Source organism: Myiozetetes cayanensis, unplaced genomic scaffold, assembly GCF_022539395.1.
Source record: "Myiozetetes cayanensis isolate MyiCay16 unplaced genomic scaffold, myiCay2020 scf29, whole genome shotgun sequence".
NCBI classification, from domain to species: domain Eukaryota; kingdom Metazoa; phylum Chordata; class Aves; order Passeriformes; family Tyrannidae; genus Myiozetetes; species Myiozetetes cayanensis.
This window is the reverse complement of record NW_026087510.1, coordinates 5,785,677-5,809,531: the sequence shown is the minus strand read 5'-3', so window position 1 is coordinate 5,809,531 and position 23,855 is coordinate 5,785,677. Positions and strand designations below refer to the sequence as shown.

Genomic DNA, 23,855 nt, shown 5'->3' with positions numbered 1-23,855 from the left:
CCCAGTGCCTTCCAGCTCCTTCCACGCTCCAGGGGTGCCGCTTCCTCCTTCCCCTGGTGCATTGGCCACGAGGTGCTCTGCCAGGGGTCCCTTTCCCACCTGTCCTCTGGCAGCAACGGTGAAGAAACCGGACCCAGAAGCTGAATGTGGCGAGTTCTTTTTCTGTTCTCCCACATTCAGCCTCAGGGACAAACCCTTTGGCATTCCCAACTTTCTCCCACAGTGTGGAACAGGCAGGTGCTGGAAGCTCGTTAGAGAAAACAGTCCCATGAGTGAAGCCAAAGGAGGAAGGGACTGGGCTCCTGGGAGGTGAGAAGAGCTGTCAAGCCCAGGGGGTGGAACTCTGGGAGCCCTTGGGTCCTGTCCACATTCCCACATTTTTCCCAACGCCGTGTGCTCCCCGATGGCAGGCTCTAGTTTTATTTTAGTTTTTTTATTTTAGGCTCTGTTTTGCATGGCTCCCTGGGCCAGCAGAAGCTCTACAGAAGCAGTGCAGTGTGCCAGGCAGGCACAGTGCCGGGGGAGCTGCAGGACCAGGCAGCTCCTCCAGGCTCACGGCCCACGGATGTCCCCAAAGGGGGGGTAGTGCAGGGGTTTGGTTTTCTGCCTGTGGTGCAGCCAAAGGCTTATGAAGGCACTGCCCAGGACAGCAAAGCCAGCGAGGGAGCCCAGCAGGATGGGCAGCAGCACGGCAGAACCGGGACCTGAAACGAGAGAGGGAAGCAGGGAGTGAAGAGGGAAGGTTAAACCCCCCCATCTTCAGAGCATGCCAAGGAGATGTGGCAATTTCTATCCCCAGAGCAGTAAAATGGGCAGTGCCTTTTCAAACACGCAGCCTTCTGTACCATGGAATGCCACCAGTAAATTGTCTTTGCATAAACAACCTAAAGACATGAGAAATTTGGGATGCTGCCAGTGGATTTAAGGAGTCTCTCACGTTCATGATGTACCAGGTTCAGTGTCACTCTTTTCTAATACCTGGACAACATCTGATTAACATTAACCTGCTGCTGTATTTCACCTATGAACACTCTTGGTTTATGACCAACCTCATTCTGCACCAAATCTTTCTAAGGTAGATTTTAATCCCATTACCTGTGGCTGGTGTTCCCTTGCCTCCAAATATGGGGCATCTTCCCCAAGCTCAGCACAAAAAATGAGTGCCAAGAAAGCTGTTAAAACTACTGCTTTTCTCTTTTTTTCAGCAGGAAAAGCTGGACAAAAACTTCTCCAAGAGAGAGACAGAGAAGGTGAAACGGGAGACCCACCTTCCACAGGTTTGTACAGAAACCTGTCCTTCATCCTCCAAACTGGACCGAATGAGATGAGGTTGTGCAGGTTTCCATAGCTGTTCCTGTCACTGGGCTGCAGAACTGGCTCCACACTTTCCAAGCAGTCCTGGGAAGGACATGGGAAAACTTCTGGAAGGGCGTTGGTGGCACCTGAACAGAACCTCCTGCCCCAGGGGTCCGCAGCAGGCACAGATCTCCTCAGACTCCACCTTTTCCAGCCCTGCTGCCATTCCAAAAGCTGAGTTGCCCAGCACATGTCAATCCCTATTCCCTGAATCCTTTTCCCTAGGGATTAGCAACCATTGCTGCCATGTCATGTCATTTAACTCCCCTCCCAGCCGTGAACAGAGGGGTTTCCCGGGTAGGGGTGACCTTGGTGTGGTGACTTTGGAAGCACCAGGTCCCTCCTCAGTCCTGCCAGAGCAGCCCCTCCCCACGTACCTGCTCACACCCCACTTTCCCGTGCAGGCACACGTTCAGCTCGCAGTGCAGATAGGCCACGGAGTGGTTCAGCATCTGGAACAGCTGGATGGTGAAGCTGGCAGCTCTGGACCTGCTGCTCTGCAGCAGCTGGATGTGTCTGCACTCAAATGGCAGCCTGGCAGGAGCAAATGGCAAACAGGTTCAACTTCCAGATGACTGAAGGCAGGGTCTGCACAAGGCAGAGTTCAACAAAACCCTCTAATGTCAGCATTGCAGGCTGTACCTGCCCTGCTGTGGAGGCCACAGCCCAAGGGCAGCAGAACTGTTCCTTGGAGGCTGATTTTGGTACAACCAGTGAAATGGCTGCTGGGGTGTGACAACCACTCCCTGACCCACTTCTGACTCACGTCTCACACCCCAGTGGTTTGGCAAACATCAGCTCATGTTCCCCTGTGCTCAGGTGAGGCCAGAACAGCTGTGAAATGCTGCTGGGGGAATGGGAGCCTGTGGAGAATCTGCCTGGCTGCCATCCCTGCACTGCTCTGCTCCCGGGATGTGCCACCCCAGGCAGGAAGGGCAGGGGATGCTGCCCCCTGACACCTGGGACAGCACCTGTGGGGAGCTGGGATGGCTTATCTACATTATAAATGGAAAATATTATGGATGTGGGCAATTGGGATGGCTCATTTACATAAACCAAAGGGAGATTTCTTTTCCCTGAGGGTTCTTTGCCTTATCAAGCCCTTGGTATTAATCACCAGGCTGAGGGAGCAGAGCACTCCCAGACTCGTTCCCACTGCTTGGAGCTTGCTCCAAGGAGCACAGCCTGCAACCACAGGACACAGGAGAGGGTTCCCTGAGGATCCCAGGGGAGGTGAAGCCCACCCCACCCCCGTGGGCTCGTGTCCCACCTGCGGAACAGGCAGCACTGGGCTCCTGGTGCCCCGGGGCTGGCGGAGGGGGTCACACAGCACGAGTGGATCTGCAGCAGGGGCTGCACCAGGGGCTGGCTCAGGTTGTCCTGCACGGCCACCAGGGCCAGGAAGGTCTCTGGGGAAGGTTCTGGAGGCCCCTGGGGCTCAGGGGCTGTGTCAGCAGCGGGGCTCAGGCTCAGCTGCACGGTGTAGTTGCCGGAGCCGCAGGCATCGTCGCTCACCACGGCCACGCTGCAGGGAAAGAGGGGGAAAAGGTGAGACCCAGCCAGGAAACATGGACTGCTGGGAATGGAACAGCCCCAGGGTCTGTCAGTGTGAGGCCATTCCACCTTGTCCTGTCGCTCCAGACCCTTGTAAATATTGACCCCATCCTTAAATCCCATGGCAGGAATGGCACAGAGGGAATGGATTACCCATCCAGGACGGTGAGCTCCGGCTGCAGCCCCCTCCTGTGCTGTGAGTCGCTCGGGGCACTGGGCTGGCCATCCAGCAGCGTCACAACAGTCACCAGGCCTTCAGCTGCTCCGTCTGTCACCTCTGTCCTGCCCATCTCCTCTGGCTCCGTGTTCAGCAGCAGCCTCTGGGATGAGTCAGTGCCTGCAACACCCAGCAGGGAATTCCCCTGGGCTGGAAGTGCCACCAGGCTCCCGGGGGGATACGAGGGGCTCTCTGGGCTTGGGAGGAGCTGGGCTGGGTCTCTGGCTAGAAGCACCTCAGCATCACTGCCAGCTGCTCTCTGGAAGGCAGTTGAATGATTATTCACAGTCCTGTCAGCAGAGACAGCAAACGCTGCTGTTGAAGGTGGCCCAGTGGCACTCACGGCGCTGCCAGGGCTGGAATGAGCAGGCTCCTGTTCCATGCTGTCCTCCAGGACATGCTTCTCCAGAGGGTGTCTGGGTGATGCAGACACGGGTGCCTGGGTGGGCAGGTGGCTGGTGGGGGCTGCTCCTGCCTTTGGTTCCTCCTGCCCCTTGCCCAGGGCTGCAGAGACCGGAGCTGGGGTGTTCACCCTGCCAGCCGTGGGCAGCACCACGCTGGGGTCAGCTTGGGAAGCTGCTGTTGGCAGGTGAGGCCCCGTCCTGCTCGTGAGTGGAGCAGTGGCACGGCCAGCCCTCTCTGCAGGGGGAGCAGTCACTGCTGCTGCAGCCCCTGGGGTGCTCTGTGTCCCCCGGGGCTGTCTCTGCAGGGTGATGGCAGATCCTGTTGGCCCCGAAGGCTGTGCTGCACTTGAGCCCAGCTCATCCCCCAGAGCTGCTGGGGGTGGGTGCTGTGTCTGTGTGCCCACTGTGGCCGACAGAGACACGCTCATCCCCGGGAATTCACCGCTTCCTGCTTTTCCTGCCCTTGTGCTGATTGCCGTGGGCTTCGGGAACGGCTCAGCAGGAGCTTGGAGGGCTCGGTCACGTTCCAGGGCTGCCAGCAGGGCCACGTGTGCAGGTGCAGGAGAAGGTGGGTGTGCAGCAGAGCTGGAATACCCCCGTGGGTGGGTCACTGCAGCCAGAGGTTTCCCAGGAAGCGTTGCCTTCGCTTGGATCTCTGCAGCAAAGGGAGTCTGCACCGGTGCTGCCTCTGTCCTTACCCAGGGCTTGGGCACCGTGGCAGTGAATTCCAGAGTGCTGGGGGGGATCAGGCTGTACAGATGTGCTGTGGGTTTGTGCTGCTGGAGCAGCTCCTGGAGGAGCTGTGCTGCCCAGGGCAGCCTCTCTGTGCTCATTCCCAGCTGGAAGCACTGGGGAAGCCGAGGACGTGCTGGGTGCCACTGCTGGCAGCATCAGCGTGGTCCTGGGGAGCCTCTGGGACGTGGCCTGCAGAGGTTTGGTGCTCGTGACCACCTCTGGTGGGTATTTTGTGGTTCCAGCTGAGCGTGAGGTCCCGTGGGGAGCAGGGGCAGAGCTCGGGGTGGTCGCTGAGCCCTGGCCAGGGGCAGCAGTTTGCAGTGTCCCACTGTGCTGAGCACCCCCTGCAGCCCCTGTGCTGGGCACAGGCTGGGCAGGCACTGGGAAATCAGGGAGTCCCTTTGCTGGCAGTAAAGGAGTTACAGAGTGTGGCTTTTCTGTGGTGAGAGACACCTTGGGGGAAGTGTGGGGGCTCTGCTGCGTGGGCAGCGCTGATGGTGCCCCAGGGGAGGTGCCAGGCTCTGCCAACATCCTGCTCAGGAGAAGGAAATCAGTGCCCTTGGCCTCCTGGGAATGGGGAGCAGGGATCTGCATCTCCTCTGGCATCCTGTGAAGGTGCAGGGCCTGCCCTGTGCTGCTCATCCCCGTCCCTGGGGCCAGCAAAGGACCTGGTGCTGAGGTGGCAGCTTGGACCAAGCCCGTGGTGGCTCTGGAGGTGGGAGTGGTTGGCTGAGGAGTTCCCTTTGCTCTCTCTGCTTGTTGGCTGGGCACAGTGGGCAGAGTAGTTCCAGGTTTACTGCTGGGATCAGAGGAAGCAGTTCTCACGTGGCTGCTCTCAGGGGTCCCCACGTTTGTGAGCAGGTGGGTGGTTCTGTGCTCGCCTTCCCCCCGAGCCAAGGCTGAGTCTGCTGTGCCAGTGGGCAGCAGGATGAACACAGGCCTGACCAGCACCAAGCTGGAAGGACTCAGATGGTGCAAGTCCCCAGGGTCCAGCACTGAGGAGTTTGATGCTGCCAGGATTTGCTGAACGGACACCAGGGCCCCAACACTGGTACTGGGGAGTGTCCTGGGCAGGGGGTGCTCCTGCATGGGCTGAAGGCAGATCATGCCATCAGTGCTCTTGAACAGGAAGGACAGGTTTGGGGCTGCTGTGATGGTGAGGGGGTCTCCTCTGGCAGTGCTGAGGTTCCTGCTGGCTGCATCAAGTGCCATCCTGAACTGCTGCAGCAGAGCCTGTGCCAGCTGTGCTGGGACCTCTCCAGGGACACTGGGCACCCCTGGACCGGGATGTGCTGGGGCTGAGCTGGACTGGCCTCCCCCTGCAGGGGCTGAGGGTGGTTCTGAAGCAGAAGCTGCCAGGCTGCCAACGTGGTGGGTCTGGGAGGCTGGAGGGGCAGTGCTGGGAGAGGGAGGTGTCTGGTTCCTGCTGTCTTGGGCTCCAGAGGGGCTGGGGAGTGGGTTGGATGCTGGAGAACCAGTTCCAGCTGTCTGCTGTGGGAGACCTTTCCTCCTCTTGTCTTCCACTGTGCTCAGCTGCAGAGTCCCAGCAAAGGCTTCCTGAGATCCAGGATGGGCAGGAACACCCTGAGCCCGAGCCCCAACCCCAGCAGCTGTGGAGGAAAGTGTTGTTGTTGTGGTGTGAAGTCTCTCAGCAGAGCTGGGGATGCCCATGGGCTGCAATCCAGCACGAGCAGGCAAAGATGCACCTGGTGGCTGAAGCCCTTCCTGAACAGAATCCCAGGGCTGAAGGTCTTCATTCCCAAAGGCAGACATTCCAGGAGGGGGTGCAGATGTTGCTTCTTTTTGCTCTTTAGTAGTCTGGGAAAGTTTTAGTGTGGAAATCCCTGATGGGCTGGATGAGGATGAAGTAGCAGAAGCCTGTGGGCTCTCAGGGGATGCAGATTTCCCAGGTTTGCTTGTCACCATCCCATGATCAGAATCTCCTTGCAGAGCTACAGCTGTGATTCCTTGAGAGCTCCTCTTGCTTTCCTGGGCAGCAGGTTTGGTGCAGTTGAGGGCCCTGTCCAAAGACTGTTGTCCTCCAGTCGTGCCAACGGGCCCTTGAAACGGAGATGGAATTAATCCAGCAGGAGCTGGGGATCCCATCAGTAATGAAGAGGAATGGAGGTGGCCTGGTGGGAGTGTGTGCAGAGCAGGCAGCTGGGTTGGGTGTCCAGAACCATTTGTTACAGCTGCTGTTGGAGTTCTGCCCTTTCTGCCTGTTGTTTCTTGATTCAGAGGCAGAACAGGGGAAACCTGAGTGGCCCTGGCATGTGTTGTTGTGGAATAGGCTGCATCCAGGCTCCCTGGAGCTGGCTGTGGTGGCACTGCAGAAGCTGTAACTCCAGCATCCATACCCTGAGTCCTCTTCAGGTGTGCAGGTGTCACAGGTGCTGTGCTGCCAGGCTGGGCCTGGGGGGGTCTGTGCATTCCTGGGGGTGACCAGCCCAGCCCTGCACTTCCAGGAGCAATCCCAGCTCTGCTGGGAAATGGAGGTGCTGCTGTTCCTTTTCCTGGAGGACGAAAATGGACTGTTGAAGTCAGGGCAGATGTTTTAAGCCTTGTCACCTCCATCTGCTTGAGAACAGAAAGGGAGGGGACAGCTGTGACCTGGGGAGAGTCCTGGTGTGTCCCTGCACTGGGAGAGGGAGAGCTGGGAGGGCTGAGAGCAGCCCCAGGAATATCTCCTGGTCTTCTTTGCAGGGAGCTGTGTGGCTGCTGCAGAGCTGTGGCAGCCTGGGACCCTCGTGTGGAGCCAGGGATGCTGCCAGGCCAGGCGTGTCCACCCTGGGCTGTTAGAGCTGCTGTTTGTGTGTGCAGGGGCTCAGACACCCCCAGGTCCCCAGCTGAGTCCCCAGGCAGCAGAGCTGTCCTGTTTGCAGCTCTCTCTGTGGCAGCAGGGCTGGAGGCAGCTGTGGTTTCCTTGGTGGGATCAGCTGCTGCACTCTGGAGGTGGGAGGTCACCCCATCCAGGTCCTCCTCTGTCACAGGGACCCCCTCGCTGGGCACTGGGCTGCTCTCAGCTCTGGGCTGGGCCCCTCCAGGGAAGGCCAGGCCCATCATGTCACTGGCACCACGATGGTTCCCGGAGGCTCCTGAGGAACAGAAAACAAGCCTCTTGTTGCACAAGAACCTTGCACAGTTCGCAGCCCTTTCCAACACTTACACCTGCCCAGACGCACAGGGAGGGTGGGCAGCTCCATCTCACCGAGCTGGGACAAACCTGCCCCTCTGCTGTCAATGCTCAGCATCCCCTGCAGGACCCAAAGCATCCACCAGCCAGGGGGGAACCCTCTGCCTTCACCCTGCCGGGATCTGAAGGGCAGCTGAAGGTGCAGGGGGCAGGAAAGCCTCAGGCTGACCAAGGACAGCAAAGCAGGGCTAAAATCCCTCAGCTGGCTCTCCCTCAGTCCTTCCCCAGCTGTCTAGGTATCATTTCCAAATAATCGATTAAAACATTATTGTACTTTTCCTCTCCAAAAACTTGGAATGTTTTTTCCCCCCTGGAGGCACCTGCTCTGATCTAAAAGCTGTAAAGTGATTATGCATTTGAGTGTTATGCATTTAAATTTTTGGGGGGGGGTTGACACAGGCAAAGCAGAGGTTTAGCAGATGAAACCCCTGGGGTTGGCAGCCAGGTGTGGTGCCTCAGGATTCCAAGGTCCCTGTGGACATTTGGAGAACCAGCAGGACTCTGAGGCAGCAGTGAGCAGGAAAAGCTGGTGTGAGGGAACTCAAAAAGCTGATTTATTGCTGAAAAAGGGATGGAAGTTAGCAGGTGATGGAGATAAAATACTTTAAACTGTGGGTTTTGCACAAAAAAGTGACACTCCCACGGTTTAGCCCCAACACAAGTGATCTGTCTGTAAAGACAGACACTTAACTGAATTGAGGTCTAAAGTGGTGTAAATAGCCACAAACGCACCGTGCAGGGGGACAAGGTGATTTAAAGAAACCCAACAAAACCCACAAAGAGAGTAAAATTGTTAATTAGGTGGAGAATCCTTATCAGGATTAAGATGATGAACTGTGGTGCCTGGAAAAGGGGACTCTGAACAAGGTTTCACCACTTTGATCCTCACTGCTGCCTGGAACTACTCTGGGAAAAGGGATTTTTGCTTTGCTTTCCCCACCCTGGAGAGAAAATATCTATTTTTGGGGAACTGGGCCTGTGTGTGAGCTCAGGTCAACAGCACAGGAGTGTCCTGAGTGGGGTCACAAACACCCCCCAGCTGAAAGCACCCAGCCCAACTCCTGAGCTGCACAAGCAGGGAAAGCTGCTCCTGCCCCTCAGAGCTGTCCCCCAGCACTGGGCATCCCTTCTGTGCCTGCTGGCAACGGAGGAGAAGAGGCAGAGAGGCAGCAACTGAGAGTAGAACAAAGCACATCACTCACCAGCCAAATCCAGCAGTCCAGCTGCAAGCAGGATAAAGATGGGGAGTTTTTCCTGCATCCTGGGAGGCAGCTCCTGAGTCATCCCAAGGAAATACATCCCTGCCAGGAAGCAGCTCCCCGAGGAGTCACTGCTGCCTCTCAGGACGGGGCACTTGCTGCTTGCTCTGCAAGGGCAGAGGATTGGGTTACTTTATAAGAGCTTAGGCCAGACAGCAACCAATAACCTGTTCCTGAAAAAAAAAACCACCCTGCACCAATTGGAATCAATTGATTTTTAACAAAAGAGGAGAGCGTGTTCACGTGTGTTTTCCACCCAGAGATGGACAAAGGGACTGTGAGCAGGAGAGGCTGCTGGTGCAAGGCAGCTCCAGCCCTGGGGAAGGAGGGGAAGGTGCTTGGGTGTACCCAGGGGGGACAACAGAGCTGGGGCAGGGCTGGAAGGCACCTCCTGGGAGGCTGAGGGCTCTGGGTTTGTCCAGCTCGGAGCAAAGGAGGCTGAGGGGTGACCCCCTGGCTCTCTGCAGCTTCCTGAGGAGGGGATGGGGACGTGGAGGGCATGGAAGGGGAGGTGCTGAGCTCTTCTCCCTGGGCTCTGGGTTCAGAGCTGCATCAGGGGAGGTTCACACTGGACAGGAGGAAGCACTCCTGCAGTGACCCCAGGAGATGCACACTGTCCCTGTGACCCTCCAGGCAGGGGGAGGCTCCAGAGAAGGAATCCAGCTGCTGGATCCCTTCTTCCCCAATCCTACAGGCATTGGCAAAGTGTGTTCTCCACTCAGGAGCCACAGAGAAAAGCCACCACACATCGAGGAGGTGACAGCACAGCAACAACCCCCAGCTGGCTCAGAGCAGCCTGACCTGACATTTGGGTGAGGGAGGAACGAGAATTTAAACTTCCATAACAGAATTTAAACTTCCATAAAAGACTTTTTAAACTTTTGTAACAGCCAAAGAAGAGACCAGAGGGCAAAGCCACACATACAACAACCCTTTTACCTTTAGCCATAAAGCCCCAGAGTCCTTGCAAACCTTCACCTGAAGGCACCAGCAGTGCACAGCAGATATCTCCCAGTGCCAGGCACCTGCACAAACACACACAGTGAGCCAAACTCCTGGAGAAGGGCTGGGGGGAAAGAGAGAACACCGTGGCTGTGGTGAGAGCAGTGAAAACACGAGCACGAGGCAGATAAGCAGCACAGTGAGAGACACTGGGCAGGAAACAACAACAACAAACCCTGATCCATCCCTCAGCAAGCTGCTCGAGTGCAGCCTGGAGGAGAACACAGCAGAGCTGGTGCTGACAGACACCACTGCCAGCCCAGCCGTGCCACTCACCTCCAGCTGGGAACCAGGGCAGGTCACCTCGGCTTTCTCCCCACTCTGGAACTCGTCTGGGAGACAAAATTACCCTGACTTCTTGTGTTTGCACTGCCTCTACCCCAGACCTGCCCCCAGCAACCTGTGCCCCCAGCCAGGGCACTGAGCACTGCCAGGGAGCCTTTGGTGTTGGTGCCTCTTTGCACTGAACCCACACACGGTATTTGTTACATGTTTGTCTAGGCAGGGTGCAGCTTAATGGTAGGATCCTTAAAAAAAGCCAGGGAGATTATTAAATTGAGATTATCAATTATATGCCTTTCACTGCGAGGGGGGGGAAAAACCAGGTGCAAGAGAACTTCCTTCTCCTCAAGTGGGAAGATGATTCAGCTGCTATTTTGAAAAGGAGATGATACATAATTTGTCAGCCACTGTTCTGAAGGGACGAGATTACCCCCAGAATAGACACCCACAGGTGTCATGGAGGGAAGCTGAAGAGCCATTTTAAAGTCAAACATGACTGGCCTGTGCTTATTCATATAAATGTAATATATTCTTTTGTTTCCTGTGTTTAAAAACCAGGCAAAAAAAAAAAAAAGTATTTATGGCCATTTATTGTGTCATTTATTAAAGCAAAGACAGCTTAATGCAAGCTGTTATTTTAGTTGGTAGCCTGGATAATAAATTCACTTCTTTCTCCTGATATTAATATTGTTTCACTGGCTTCCTTGTGGGACCACACATGCTTCACAAAGGGACTAAGAAGCTGATGTGCTTTGAGTTAGCTTTATTAAAGAAAAGAATAATTAACAATAAGTGGTATTAAGAACAGGTTTGGGAGGTCTCCTGAAGGGTTCAGCTGCTGTGCACGTGTTTCATGGAGGAGTTCAGGATGGCCAGGCCATTGAGCTTCCTCAGCTGAGGAATATGCCTGAAAAGACAACAGAAAGGTTTCTGGGGGAATGGATGGTGACTACAATGAAAGTTTTAAGGTTTCACTGCCCTTAGCACAAGAAATAGGGTTCTAGATTACTACTGCCCTCAGAAAGGAAAATAAATCATACCTGACCATTCTTCAGGTCGACGGCATTTCAGAGTAACACAACTAAGAAAATCAGGTGTTTCCCTTTCCTACCTGTGGTGTGCCACACCAGCCAGCCGGTGCAGAGCAGCAGGGGGGTGGCAGTACCTTGGCTCAGCAGCACAGAGCTTCCCCAGGGCGATGGCCGAGTTCTCCTGCACCGCCGTCCGGGCAGCGGCACCCCCGGCGTGTCCCAGCAGCAGCAGCACCACCCTGGAACCCAGCAGGGATGTCCCTGCTCCCGGCACACCGAGGCACTGGCCGAGGCACAGAGCAGCATTTCCCACCACCAGCTCGTCCTGTGACTCCAGGAGCCTCAGCAGCACGGCAAACCCTGCAGGAGGAGGGACAGGCGCACTCAGAGCTGCCTGAGGAGCGCTGGGGATCCCTCCTGTCCTCACCTGAGCTCCCAGGGGGGAGTTCTGTGGCACAAAGGAACGTGAAAAGCTTTCTGTGTATCCTCTACTGCCACAGGACAGCTCAGCTCAGCTCAGCCACCTCTGTGACCAGCAGAGTATTCCCTGTGCTCTTGACACAGATTGTACAGCTCCTGCTGATCTCTGCAAGCAGCAGCAGCATCTCAGGCCACAGAGTCTGGAAACGTTTAGAGAGACCACTGTCCACATAAAACAGGAAGTTCCCTTGGGTATTTACATAATTTTTGGGTTTGTTTGTTTGTTTTTGTTTGTGGTTTTTGTTTGTTTGGTTGGGGTTTTTCGTTTGTTTTGGTTTTGTTTTTTCCCATGGTCTCCCTTCCTGATCACATCCCACCCCTGCTGCTGCAGCACCATCTGAAAAGGCAGTGCTGCTCCCCACAGCAGCAGGGGCTGGGGCTGAATTGAGTGGCCCAGAAATGGAACTCGGTGTCATGGGACTAAAGCTCAATTCCAGTGTCTGGGCTGGCAAACAGAGCTGACAAAAAAAAAAAAGAAACAGTGACTTCTTGGAGGATTAACACCCAGAGCTTTGGTGGGAAGAATGAGAGTGAAGTGTTCTTGCTATTTGAGGAAATGAAAGCTTCGTCTGCAGATGACAGTGAAACTCATCTGGGCTGCACAAAGGGAAGATGATGCTCTGAGAGGCTTTTAATGAGTGGAAACCCTTGGGGTTCAAGTTGAACTACACACACTGACAGTTTCTTGACAGGTTCAACCATTTAGAGCAAATTTAAAGTATTCTCTGTTGTAGTTCCATTAGCATTAATTGAAGCTGGATTTTAAAGCAATCTAAGCAGTGTTATACCACATGACTAGAGCAAATATACTCCAAACTACCCTGACACCTGGCCTGGTATCATCACTCTGTCTCTGGATCCATCTTGTTGTAATAGCAGTCAAAAAACCACATGAAAGACACTCCCAAATAGCCTCAACCTCTGGAAATCAGGAGTTTCTTATTTTAGCCACGAACCTGATGAAACACACCCCAATTCTTTCACAGCTTACCAGCACTTTTTTTTCAAAATACATGCCCTGCCATGTCACCAGGGCAAGGTGCAGGTTCCCTTGCTTCCAGTCTCTTAATTCCTGGAGTTGGCACTTACTTTTATCTGCCTTCACCAGCTCCTCCTGAGCCTGCCTGCTGCTCCTGGTGCAGATGCACAGGGTCTTTATGCCGTAACGGGCCGTGAGCTGCCCCCCAGCCTGGGTGGATTAAAGCACAGGAACAAACCACAGTTTGGTTTTCAAACACAGTTCACACCCACCTTGCTCCAAGTGACAGGGTGGAGACACTCAGGCTTTCCTTATGCCTAAGCCCAAAGTGTCTCTGCACCACAGAAAGTGTGCAAAACCCACCCGAGGCACAGCCTGCCAGAGACACGAGCAGAAATGAGGAGAGCTGGACTTACTTTCAGGAATTTGATCATTTTCTTCACCACCCCTCCTCTCACTGCTTCCTCCACCGCCGAGGAGGATGCTGGCAGGGCACGGCTCAGCACCCCAATGGCCCTCTGAGTCAGGCAAAAAAAGGGAGAGGAGCAAAAGGAAACGTTTATTTGTCCAGGAAAACTTCAAGTTATTTCCTCTGGCAGGAAAAAAAAGCAACCAAAGTAATTAAAGGGCTAAAAGGAGAAGTTTTACAGAAATCCAGAGGATCCCAGACTTACAGAACCTAACAAAGGATATCTTGAGGATGAGGCTCTTTTATTGCTTAGTGAAAACTGAACACAGTGGAGCTTCTAAACTCAGTGTAGGGGAGAGGTGAGACCAAACTGAGACCACTACAGCTCCCTGCATGCTTATTCATTAAATAATACTATTATTAGGCACCTTCTGGGCCCCAAAGCCTCGTGTACAGACTTGTACAGGGCAGAGGTTTGCTCAGATGTGTGGGGTCAGGCCAAGGCCACGTTCTGCTGTTGACTTACTGTGACAATCCTGCCGTCCTGGTGGCTGAGCAGAGCCAGGCACCTGCCACTGATGGCCACAGCCAAGTCCTGGAACAACAAGGGGGAAAAACTCACGTGCTGGGAAGGGTTAGAGCAGAAACGGGGTCACAGGCAAAGCTCTCCACAACAAATGATCTGGTGGGGGTCAGGGAACACCCTCAGTAAGTTACTGAACGTGTGACATTCTTCCTTCTTGATGGAATCCTGAGCTTTGAATGATTTTGGAGTGAGCCCAGTGTCTCAGAACATCACCCAGCTGGAGGGTGATGGCAAACAAAACATTTGTACCACTGTGGGAAGATCCTACATGTGCTTCACACTGTTTGTTTTTTTCTCTTTACTGTTTGTTTATATAAAAAGTGATGGCGGAGAAAACATTGTCAATTTTTTCCACCTTTCAGCCTACTTAAATTGTCAACTACCCTTAAAAATAACTTTAAATACTTTTTTTTTTTTTAATTCACAGATCTTGCATACCTGGATGGTCCCATTGGATTCAAGCAGCAAGTTCATCATCAGGCCCAGCACTGCAAACACACACTCCTGGTAGCTGGGTGTGCTGCCATCAAGGCTTTCCTCCTGTGTGCCAAGGAAAGGAGGAGAGCAGTCAGTTCAGACATTCCCAGACTTCTGTGGAAGCACCAGTGTCCCCTGATGCTCCAGAGGTCAGAGGGAAGGTGAAGCCCCGTGAGAAGTAGAGCAATGATGTGGTTTTGATACGATTTGTTCAGGGGGTTGTTTCACCCTGGTACCTAAAGCTGCACACTCCAAACCTCTGATGGTCAGGCACTTAACAAGATCCTTTCCCACCCTCTGGATTCTTCAGTTTCTGAGGGCTGAGTTCATCCTGAAAGGGGCCACTCACTGCCCTCCACCCATCCAGGGATCCTCAACTCCTGAGACCCACGAGCTGCTCCGAGACCTCTGGACCTGAGAGATCCCGGTCAGGGGGTCAAAGCTCAGGGGGGGAGGCAAACAAACAGACATTTCCACAGCAGGCAGGGCTGCAAACACCCTCCAGGTCCCTTTACCAGCAGCTTCAGGCAGCCCTGCCAGCAGTCCCTGCTCTCAGCCAGCTGGGCTCGGATCCCTGGGTCTGCACACAGGCTGCCCATGATGCCGATGGCACAGGACAGGGCTGCCAGGTTCACCTGCCTGCCAGAGACCTGGGGACACAGGGGGGGAAGGAAAAATTCAGCACAAGCGACAAGGAAACCACAACAATGTGCTCCTACCCCTCTGGCAGTGGGAAACACGATTCCAGGATCTCCTAAATCCCAGCTGTCCCGAGTTCCCAAAGCACCCTCGCTGTGACAATGAATCCCCTGGTGATGCTTCAGGAGTCCTGGGCAAAAAGTGATGACAGCACTCTGTGTTCCCAAACCTCACCCTGAGAACCTTTCCTACAGCCAGGGCCCAGGGCAGAACAGCTGCAATTCCAGTCAGGAACGTTCAAAAAGAAAGAGCAGCAGATCAATGGGAAGGTCACATAATTATTGCCTTGGTGCACATTCCCACTGGGAATCTGTCAGGCCAGGATTCCACCTTCAGCTTTGTGTTATGCTCTTCTTTATGTGACTTTAATCCACTGTCACCAACTGGTGATGTCTTGGATAGGGACTTTATCTTGGATAGTCCAGTAGTTTCACTGGATGTTGAACTAGGGATGTGTAGGACAAAGTCCTGGACAATAGGAACAGTTTCCTGAGGAAAGTGTATCACAAACCTGCATTGTTTTATACCTACAGAAACACAGACCCAGTAGCTGCTGTAGTTCTACCCCAGGAGCAACATGGACATGTTAGTTCCACCAAAGTAAACCAGAAATACAGAAACCTTTCATACCAGCAGCTGGGTGAATAAAGGTAAAGCCCCTGTGGAAAGCAGGACCCGACACTGGGCTTTGAACCTGTTGGGGAAAAAGAAACTCTTAAACCCTCAGACAAAAATCACAGACAGAGGCAACAAAAGAGCAGCAGGAAGACAACAAACATCAGTCAGCAGTGTAACCCCACAGCCTCTGGCTCAAAGTGCAACTTTATAAAACAGAAGGTGAAATTTAAATTACCTCTCCTCTGCAATTAAATCACACAGTATGTTCATGGCACTGCCAGCCCTGGCATCACTGCACTTGACAAATGCCATCAGAATCTGCAGCCATCTGTTATTAAACAACAACAACAACAAAGGAAAAAACCCACAAGAAAATTGGTGTCAGCTTTGGTTTAATTATTAAAAGATCAAGATCCTCTTTTTTTCAGGCTCCTGGTATGCCAGGCCACAGTTATATCTGCCTTTTTTAAGCATCCTCTCAGATGTGGCTCATTTCTGTAACCTTTCCTCCCAGGGAACAATGTCCCTGGATTAGTGCTGTACAGAACACACTGAAGTGTGTGCAATTGTTAAGGAACCCTTTGTGTTCATCCATTATTACTTCAAACCATGCAGTGCAAAGCAGTGAACTGGAATTCCTCCCCTGGTTAACTCTGGAAGGAAATGGCAGGAGAACAGGATAAAGGGAATGGAATGGTGGTTCTTTCTCCACTCAGCGAGCCATGGCAACATTAAATAACCACAAATAGCAATGATTAAATGAGGAGAGACCCTCAGCTGGAAACAGGAGCCACCAGAGACAACAGTGGGAGCTCTGGGCAAACACCCCCCTGTTTGAGAAGGTACCTGTGGCTCCAAATCACACCCTCAGCAGTGAGCCCTCTCCACTTATTTCCACAGGCACTTTTGGATACAAAATTCCCTGAAGTTTTACCTCACACATTTGACTTGTAATTTTGCCTGGCCAGGCCTGTCCCAGGAGGGCAGTGTGTCCTTTGGAAAGCCTCTCCCTGGGTGCTGGTGCAGTGCCAGTGCCAGCCAGGCACTGAGGACACTGTCCTGAGCCACGCTGGTGTTTGTTACCTGCCCAGGTCCTGGTGCTTGACCAGCAGTTTCCTCCCACTCTCACTCTCTGAGTAAAGAGAAATCAGTGCCAGGGTCTCCCTCTGGATCTCCTGTACCCCACAGGAAAGTAGCTCTGGCAGCTGGGCACTCACAGCAGGCTGAGCCAGCAGGAGACGCTGATTTTCTTCTGGAAAATAAAGAGAGTGCCTGGGAGCAACTTCCCACATGGCATCCTCACTGCTCTGATTATCTCTTGGTTTTTCTGCCCAGCCCCAGCAATGCCACATTAACTGCCCATGGCCCAAGATCCATGGGCACCCCTTGGCTTTACCATTGGCAGCACACACAGCCTGCCAGAGCACCAGGACAGACACACACAGCTCCACTGCAGCTGGGCTCCTCCTCGCTGCACACAGGCACCTGGAGGAGAGAAGGCAGCTTGCAAGAAGAGCAGAGGACAGACCAAGCCATTGGCTCTTTGGGGGGAAAAAACAATAATCAGCAAAGCCCCCCAGGGATGATGCTTGAACTCATCAGCTCTAAACCCACCCCTGGTTCAGCGCTTTTAGGACTATGAGGTTTGTTCTGCAGAGGGAACAGGTTTATAACTGTGCCCTCAGCACACCCAGACCCTGCCTGAGCAGCACACAGCACAATGAGGGGCATAAACTCAGCTCTGCACTGACAGAACTGTGGATGTCCAGGGCAGAAAATCTCTGAAGTGCTTCAACCTCTCAAGTCTGTTCACAGCCAACACCCCAAATACTGATGAACCCCAAAGAAGGCCCTGTGCTGCTCCTCTTCCCTCATCACAGAGACTTTCACAGGCTGCATAAGCCCAAATATTTACTGGTGGCAAATCCACAGCACCAGGGAGTCCAGCCAGGGATATTTAAAGTAACTGAGTGTTTTCAGATGTTCTTTTATATAAAGTCTTTTTCACAACCCTGCTCTCACCACGAGAGATAGGATAACTGTCCAGAAAGAGGAGACAGAAGCAGAAATGGATTATTTCTGCCCCCTGCATCCAAGAGAGCACTGTCTGTGTGGCAGTCAGACATAAGTCACCCCTTTCAGACATTACAATCTGTTATTACATTCTCCTTTGGCCATTCCATCTGCATTTCAGGAGGTGATTGTGTTTCTTGGGAGCAGTATTTTCATTTCCTCCTGCTGGAACCCCCCTCTGTTCCCCTCTGCAGAGCTCTCACCCTCGAACAGCCCCGTTGTCTCCGAGGATACTGAAGCCATTGTTTGTTCTAAATAACGTTTGCTCAGTGCCTGAAAAATCCAGAGATAAACAGATCAGCTCTGTGACTCCACCTGCCTGGTGGAGGCTCCTGCCCCTCCTGTGACACAGTGCTAAAAGAAAAGGTCACTGGATCAACAGCTCTGGGGGAAGAACATCATTGAAACACAGGGAAAACTCCCAGAATGAACGAATTAGGAGCAGCTTCGAAGGTAAAGGCCCCTCCTAATTCATGCCTGGAGCTGTAAAGAACAATTGACTCCAAGTTAAAGACTCTCCAGGAAGGCTGGACCACGAAACTGGCTCTGCAAATCAATATGTGTAAACAGAGACTTACAAATGTTTCCAAACAAAGGAAACAGCCCCTCAGGGACCCCAATCCCTTCAGAAGTCTCAAGAGACCCCAATCCCTCAGACGTCTCAACAGCTCAGCTACAACATCTAGTCCTAAAAAATTGATGTAAATACTCACTGGCCATCCTGAAACACCAAACATGGCCAATTTTATGGTTTAAATTTGGGAACACCTGCCCTGTTCCCGTAAAAACTGCTCCCTTGTCCTGGTCTGCCTGGATCACAACCCCCAGGAGCAACAACCTTTGCACCAAACACTCACAGTCCTTCACAGCTGCTGCCAAAAGCCTGATGCCCCCTGTGTAGAACAGGATATCCTGGCCAGGGGTGCCAAGTCTCTGCAGCAGCTCTTGGATGGTCAGGGCAGCAACAGTTCCAGCCTGAACCTCCTTCTGTGCTCTCTCCTCATCCTTCATCTTCTTCTCCTCCAGGTTCACCTCGGCCACGCAGGCTTGGGAGGCCAAAAGGAAACGAGGCAGGGCAGGTGAATGGTTTGTTGTGGGCAAGTTTTGGGTGAAAAATGAAGTTCAGCCCCCGGCTCTGCCTCCTGCTGACGCCTGCACAGGTGACCCTGAGCTCTGGGGAGGGGGTCACAGCCCAGAGAAGCCCCCAGAGCAAAGGGCTGTCCCAGAGGCAGAGGAGCCATCAGCAAACAAGGGGGCCCAGCATGAAAAGGTCTGTCCCTACCTTTGAACAGCCCTTCCTGCCGGGGATCAACCTGCAGCATCTTCTCATAGCACTGCCTGGACTGAGCAGAGAGAAGAAACAGGCCCTCAGTTCAGGATAAAAAGGGCAACACGACAACTTAGTCAGAGGCCTCCTGTTTAACTCAAAATTTTTTGGGCCACAGCACTTAAATGTGAACAATAAGGTTTATGAAGACACACAAGTACAAACTTTTCTCTGCTATTCCCAGCCCCTACAGCCAGCAGCTATTTCAAATCAAAAGGGTTTGCAGTAAAACCCAGGAAGGTACAAGTGGGAACAGAAAACCAGCATTCCATGAGAAACCAGAAAAGGAGGCACAGCATTAAACTTTCTCCCTCTCACCCACAGCATCCCATCAAAACCAGAACAGACATGGCCACAGGATTCAGTCCACTCACCTCAGGGTAGTGTTTAAGTGCCAGGTGAGCCTTCCCCATCAGAAAATAGGCTTTAATGCATTTTTCATTGCACTGTGTTAAAAAAAGAAATTCTGTGGTTAGAAATTTTTAGCCTTCTAGTATTTTTTCCAGCCTTCTGATTAACAGTTGTAACTGCAGGCAAAGAAGAGGGCATTCACAGCACTTACTAGAGGAGTCTAAAGTTTCTGTGCTGAATTATCACCTCCAGGGACCAACTTTGCTTCCCTGGGCAAGGAGCACAGGCTTTGGTTGAAGGTGGAAAGCAGGACCTTTTCCAGTTCAGTTGTGTGTCAAAAATATGGATTTATTTAAATGATGCTGCCAGTATTATTTATATAATACTTCTGTTATTATATTATTATACTATGTACTATAATAAATATTTTTTATTATTATTATTATTTAGGTATTTCCCAACCTTAACAATTCTAATGGTGTTCTAGGCATGGGCATCACTGCTGGAACACAACTGAATCTGGATTCAGCTCCTTGGCATTTTGTGTATATATTTTATACCTTTACATTTTCTTTTTGTGAGCTTCAAGGGTCCATTTTTAAAAGGCTGGGCAGAATATTGTGTGCCAATGTGTGCAGTTAAGAGCTCATTATCACCCCAAATTTTTTAATTAAATGCTTTTAAGAGCCAGGAAAGCTTCTGCACACAGGGAGCACTGAAATAGGAACTGTTTTATGGTGCTCAGATTAACTCAGGATGCAGCAAACTGTGCACATTCCCTCATTTCCATCAGCCAGTTGTCTCCATATCCTCAGTTCCACACAAACCCAATCCTGAAATTACCTTTAATGCCCATTCACAGTCACCAATGGCTTTTTCATACTCCTGGATCTTCAGGTAGGCCTGAGATAAACCCAAAAAAAAGCCCAGGCAGGAGAATTAGAGCCCTTCAACCAACTTCTGATGACTGTTGTACAAAACACCAGCTAATTAAAAAGAATAAAACCAGGATGCTGATTTGCCTGGCCATTGATTTTGCAGGATAATTACCAGCTGGTTCTTGACTTGTCCTCCATCTCCTCGGGGTTTGTAATTTAGAATAAATTTAATAAAATTCAACGCACACATACGGATTTTACAAGGGAAAGAGAGAATGCAAAGCAAATGTTACATTCTACAGCTGTCTAAGTGATCCCTAAAAAGAACTCATAGAAGAAATCAGTGTATTTTAAATAAAACTATCAATTAGAACGATTTTTCCCCACTTATCCCGGAGGAGCCACATCCAAGGGAGAGGAGAGCACTGCCCCCGGGAAGGAACAACCACACCTGGCTTGCAGAGTGCCCTGCCCTGGCACAGAACCCCCAGCTCAGGCAGAGCAGCTGCCCCCTGACCTGTGCCCTGTTGGTGTAGAGCTCCTGCTTGTCCCGCAGCTGCTGCAGCCCCTCCGAGTACCTGCGGATGGCCCCGGCCACGTCTCCCCTCCTGAAGGCCTCGTTCCCCTCCTGCCTGAGAGCTGCACGAGGACACAGCCCTGAGGGACAGCTCTGAGCCCCCCCAGGCTGCCTGAGCAGGCAGAGACACCCAGACCCGCTCCCTCCATCCCAAACCACGGAACAAAGGGGGTGACACAGCGAGGAGCAGCTCTGTGAGCCCCCAACCCAAAGAGCAGCTCTGTGAGCCCCCCAACCCAAAGAGCAGCCCTGTGAGCCCCCAGCCCGGTACAGACCCCTCACCAAGCCATTTCTGAGGGCATCACCCAAAAACCCTTCCAGCAATTACCATTGGCCAGCTGCTCCTTTCTCTTCCTCTGCTGAGCTCGTTCTTTTGCGTCCTTCTCCAGCATTGCCAGGAAAGCATCTTGGAGCCAGGGGAGTTGGTGGCGTTTTAGTCAAGGAAAAAAAAAATAAAGAGAAAACTCATTAAAATAAATTAAAAAAACACAATTTCTGGGGTATTTCTGAGTCATTTCTTAATAGAAACGATGCTGTGGGGACATTTCAGCAGTTAAAGTGGAATGTGAATGACAAGCTATCACAGATAATGATGATGCCACCATCATCAGGATTGGCACATCTGCCTTGCTGTAGCTCATCTCTGGAGATGAACATGTTTGCTTTTAAATTCAGAATACAAAGGTTTTAGATGAGAGGCCAGGACACAGTAACTCCACCAGCAAGGCTCCTACCTCTGAGAAACACAGACATGCTGGTCAAGCCCTTGAGTATGTTCCTAGATCTGACTGGATTTTGATTAAAATTTTATGACCAGTTTTATTTTATTGGTTTTATTAAATTTTATGTGTTTTGTTGGTTTTATTATTAATAATTTAAAAATTGAAATTAAACTTTTTTTACTTATAGCTCTGATTTTTCTCTGAAGAAGCCAGCTTTGACTGTGGCAGGAGTAGAATCAGGTTTTGCATTAAATAACAGCAGCTCTGCTAAAACTGGTTGAAGGGATGTCCCACAGCAGAGTGAGCACTGTCCTACCTGCATTTGCTGCCTCTGCTGGGCCCTAAAAAAAGAGAAACACAGCACAGGGTTTTTAACAATCTTTGACATTGCTGGAAAGCTTCTATTTGTGGCTTTAAACGAGGTAAGTCACCACAATCCAAACCCCACTGCAGGAATCAAAACCTAATTAACAGAGGGACTCGTGTGTCTTCAACTAGAGTCTCCAGCCCAGAGTTGTAAATATTGCTTATAATTTTTTCTCCTGAGCAAGGGATATGAATTTAAAAGAGTGAAACCAGCTTTGATTTCAGAGGCAAACCCTTACAGAGGCTCTGGTGTTGATGACTGTCCTGTTCACCGTGGTCCTGGTTTCCTCCTCTTTGCTGGTTCCTTCCTCCTGGAGCCTTTTCTCTGCCTCAGCAAGGGCTTTCTCCTTGACAGCTGAGTCTGGGGACTTCAGGCCTTGCAGCAAATTGCCTAAAAGGAAGATGGGAAAAGGAAGGATTTTATATACACACAGGACTCCAAGCGATCCTGGAGGGACCAGGAGCTCAGAGGGCACCTGCTCTGGAAGTGACCAGGATGGCCCTTATTACAGAATCACAGAATTACAGAATTACAGACTGGTTTGGGTTGGAAAGGACCTCAAAGCTCACTTAATTCCACCCCCTGCCACGGGCAGAGACACCTGCCATGGACCAAGGCTGCTCCGAGCCCCGTCCAGCCCGGCCTGGGGCAGTTTAGTAACACAAACATTCACAAACTCAGTGTCAGGTCAGTTTCAGGAGCCCCCAGAGTGTCTGCGTTATCAAAACAAACAAATAAATACATTTATTTATAAATAAATTAATGGATGTATATAAAACAAAGCAGCTCTCAGCATCCCCGAAGCACCGCCACACCTGGGCCCGTGGGGAGACACCCGAATCCACGGGGACACGCCTGAGCTCACAGGGACACCGAGTAGAATCCAATTCCCCCCTTTTCCACTCATTTTCCGCCTCCCTTCCCCCCCCCAAGTTCCCCAGGTTGTTGTTCCTTTCCCCGCCCGGGGGGGCCGGGGATGCGCGGCCCACGCAGGACACTCACTGACATCGTCCACGCGGCGCAGGAAGCGCTGGAAATCCGCCTCGGTGTCCTCGTCGCGGAGCATGGCCGGGGGCACAGAGAGGGGACAGAGAGGAGCACAGAGAGGGGACAGGGGGGACACAGAGGGGACCCGGGGGGGACGCGAAGGGACCCGGCGGGGCCGGGACTCGAACCAGTGGCGCCGTTGCCCGGGAGACGCGCCCGGTGACGCCGCACGCGCGGGTGGGGCGCGACTGGGAGGGGCTATGCAAACGAGAGGGCGGAGCTATGCAAATGAGTGTCCGCTGTTTCGCGGGAAACGGGCGGATCCCGCCCGGGATCGTGGAATTACGGGATCATTTCGGTTGGAAAAGCTCTCCCAGATCACCCAGTCCAACCCGTGACCGATCCCCACCTTGTCCTCGAGTGCCGCGCGCGGTCGTTCCTTGGACGCCTCCAGGGATGGGGACTCCAAACCTCCCTGCGCAGCCCCTTCCAGTGACCGCCCTCTTTCCACGAGGGAATTTTTCATTACTGTTCATAATCACCTCGTCAGGAGCCGCTGCAGGGCCGTGTTTCCAAAGGCAGAGCGCTGCAGGTGGTAGCTATAGAAGCTGTCGGCCACCAAAGGGAGCCAGAGCATCGCCGAGCTCCTGCTGCACCGCCGGGATGTTCCCATTCCAGGCACATCCTCGCCCGGCCGTCTGGGAGACAACGGCACAGACAATGCGAGATGACCTGGCAGCGGCAGCAGCGCCCGAGGACGGGTCACTGTGGGGTCTGATGGGTGTGAAATTAGAAAATCTCACTATAAATTTACACCCCGCAGCTCTACTCGCCTGCCTCTGCTTCCACGTCCCACCACAGCTCCCGGGAGGAGGAATCCTGTGTGCCAGGAAGATGCCGAGCTCCCTGACTCCACAGGCAGCAGATCTCCTGCCCCATCCACCCCCTCTGCAGCCAGAATATCCCCTAAACCCCTTTCCCCCTCCCTCATGCACCAAACCCAAACATCTCCCTTCTCCCGCTGCAGCCAGCTCTGCCCACGCAATTCACCATCCCAAAGGTGGGGATTTTTAGCTCTAATGAAGCTGTTTCCAGCCCTGTGTCCATGGGGTCCAATTAGAAACACCCAGGAGGTGATGGCTCTGGCACTGGGATGCTCAGAAAGATGGGGTTTTATTGGTTATCCCAGAAAATCTGGGGAACAAAGCCCCGCTGTGCTGGCACAGCAAACCTGCACAGGTGAGACCCACCTTGACTGAAAGGTGTCCAGGTCTCCATTTCCATACAAAACC

At 52.6% G+C, this 23,855-nt stretch overlaps 3 protein-coding genes across 9 annotated transcripts; all 3 read right to left on the bottom strand.

Moving 5' to 3' along the window:
• Nucleotides 1–64: 64 nt before the first annotated feature.
• Nucleotides 65–4,033, bottom strand: LOC126644096 (bridging integrator 2-like). Its single transcript, XM_050323018.1, has 5 exons — nt 3,064–4,033; nt 2,627–2,881; nt 1,734–1,890; nt 1,269–1,398; nt 65–704 (listed from the first exon to the last, which is right to left on the bottom strand). Exons 1-5 carry the CDS (start codon nt 3,957–3,959, stop codon nt 553–555), a joined length of 1,590 nt encoding a protein of 529 aa, XP_050178975.1. The 5' UTR covers nt 3,960–4,033; the 3' UTR covers nt 65–552.
• On the bottom strand, nt 4,033–10,606 carry LOC126644087 (proline-rich protein 36-like). Its single transcript, XM_050322993.1, has 3 exons — nt 9,658–10,606; nt 8,662–8,825; nt 4,033–7,361 (listed from the first exon to the last, which is right to left on the bottom strand). The coding sequence occupies exons 2-3, from the start codon at nt 8,756–8,758 to the stop codon at nt 4,051–4,053; spliced, it is 3,408 nt and encodes a 1,135-aa protein (XP_050178950.1). The 5' UTR covers nt 8,759–8,825; nt 9,658–10,606; the 3' UTR covers nt 4,033–4,050.
• Nucleotides 10,607–10,750: 144 nt separating this feature from the next.
• TTC12 (tetratricopeptide repeat domain 12) lies at nt 10,751–23,261 on the bottom strand. 7 transcript variants are annotated; one of them, XM_050323003.1, is made up of 21 exons: nt 22,579–23,259; nt 21,815–21,966; nt 21,526–21,550; nt 20,816–20,893; nt 20,428–20,549; nt 19,876–19,935; nt 19,056–19,127; nt 18,637–18,697; nt 18,212–18,400; nt 17,558–17,627; nt 16,678–16,766; nt 16,365–16,533; nt 15,517–15,609; nt 15,294–15,357; nt 14,480–14,614; nt 13,926–14,027; nt 13,428–13,496; nt 12,909–13,010; nt 12,603–12,702; nt 11,114–11,393; nt 10,751–10,909 (listed from the first exon to the last, which is right to left on the bottom strand). In XM_050323003.1, exons 1-21 carry the CDS (start codon nt 22,640–22,642, stop codon nt 10,834–10,836), a joined length of 2,172 nt encoding a protein of 723 aa, XP_050178960.1. In that variant the 5' UTR covers nt 22,643–23,259; the 3' UTR covers nt 10,751–10,833. The 7 variants fall into 7 exon arrangements, 6 of the variants coding, with proteins under 6 accessions (XP_050178960.1, XP_050178961.1, XP_050178958.1 ...); XM_050323004.1 differs by having other exon boundaries at nt 11,168–11,393; nt 22,579–23,258; XR_007629855.1 differs by having other exon boundaries at nt 11,043–11,393; nt 16,365–16,766; nt 22,579–23,260.
• Between the last annotated feature and the right edge of the window lie 594 nt (nt 23,262–23,855).

What these genes read in the sequence shown, in the direction of transcription:
- LOC126644096 (XM_050323018.1), bottom strand. Translation starts at nt 3,959, where the DNA reads ATGAGCGTGTCTCTGTCGGCCACAGTGGGCACACAGACACAGCACCCA. An exon ending in GAGCTCACCGTCCTGGATGG is followed by an intron (nt 2,882 to 3,063) that starts GTAATCCATTCC and finishes CTTTCCCTGCAG; the next exon opens with CGTGGCCGTGGTGAGCGACG. An exon ending in GGAAAGTGGGGTGTGAGCAG is followed by an intron (nt 1,399 to 1,733) that starts GTACGTGGGGAG and finishes TGTCCTTCCCAG; the next exon opens with GACTGCTTGGAAAGTGTGGA.
- TTC12 (XM_050323001.1), bottom strand. Translation starts at nt 22,642, where the DNA reads ATGCTCCGCGACGAGGACACCGAGGCGGATTTCCAGCGCTTCCTGCGC. An exon ending in GGCAGCAGCTGTGAAGGACT is followed by an intron (nt 17,628 to 18,211) that starts GTGAGTGTTTGG and finishes TGGATTTTTCAG; the next exon opens with GCACTGAGCAAACGTTATTT. An exon ending in AGGACGGCAGGATTGTCACA is followed by an intron (nt 13,011 to 13,427) that starts GTAAGTCAACAG and finishes TGCCTGACTCAG; the next exon opens with AGGGCCATTGGGGTGCTGAG.
- LOC126644087 (XM_050322993.1), bottom strand. Translation starts at nt 8,758, where the DNA reads ATGTATTTCCTTGGGATGACTCAGGAGCTGCCTCCCAGGATGCAGGAA. An exon ending in TGGACTGCTGGATTTGGCTG is followed by an intron (nt 7,362 to 8,661) that starts GTGAGTGATGTG and finishes TCTGTTCCTCAG; the next exon opens with GAGCCTCCGGGAACCATCGT.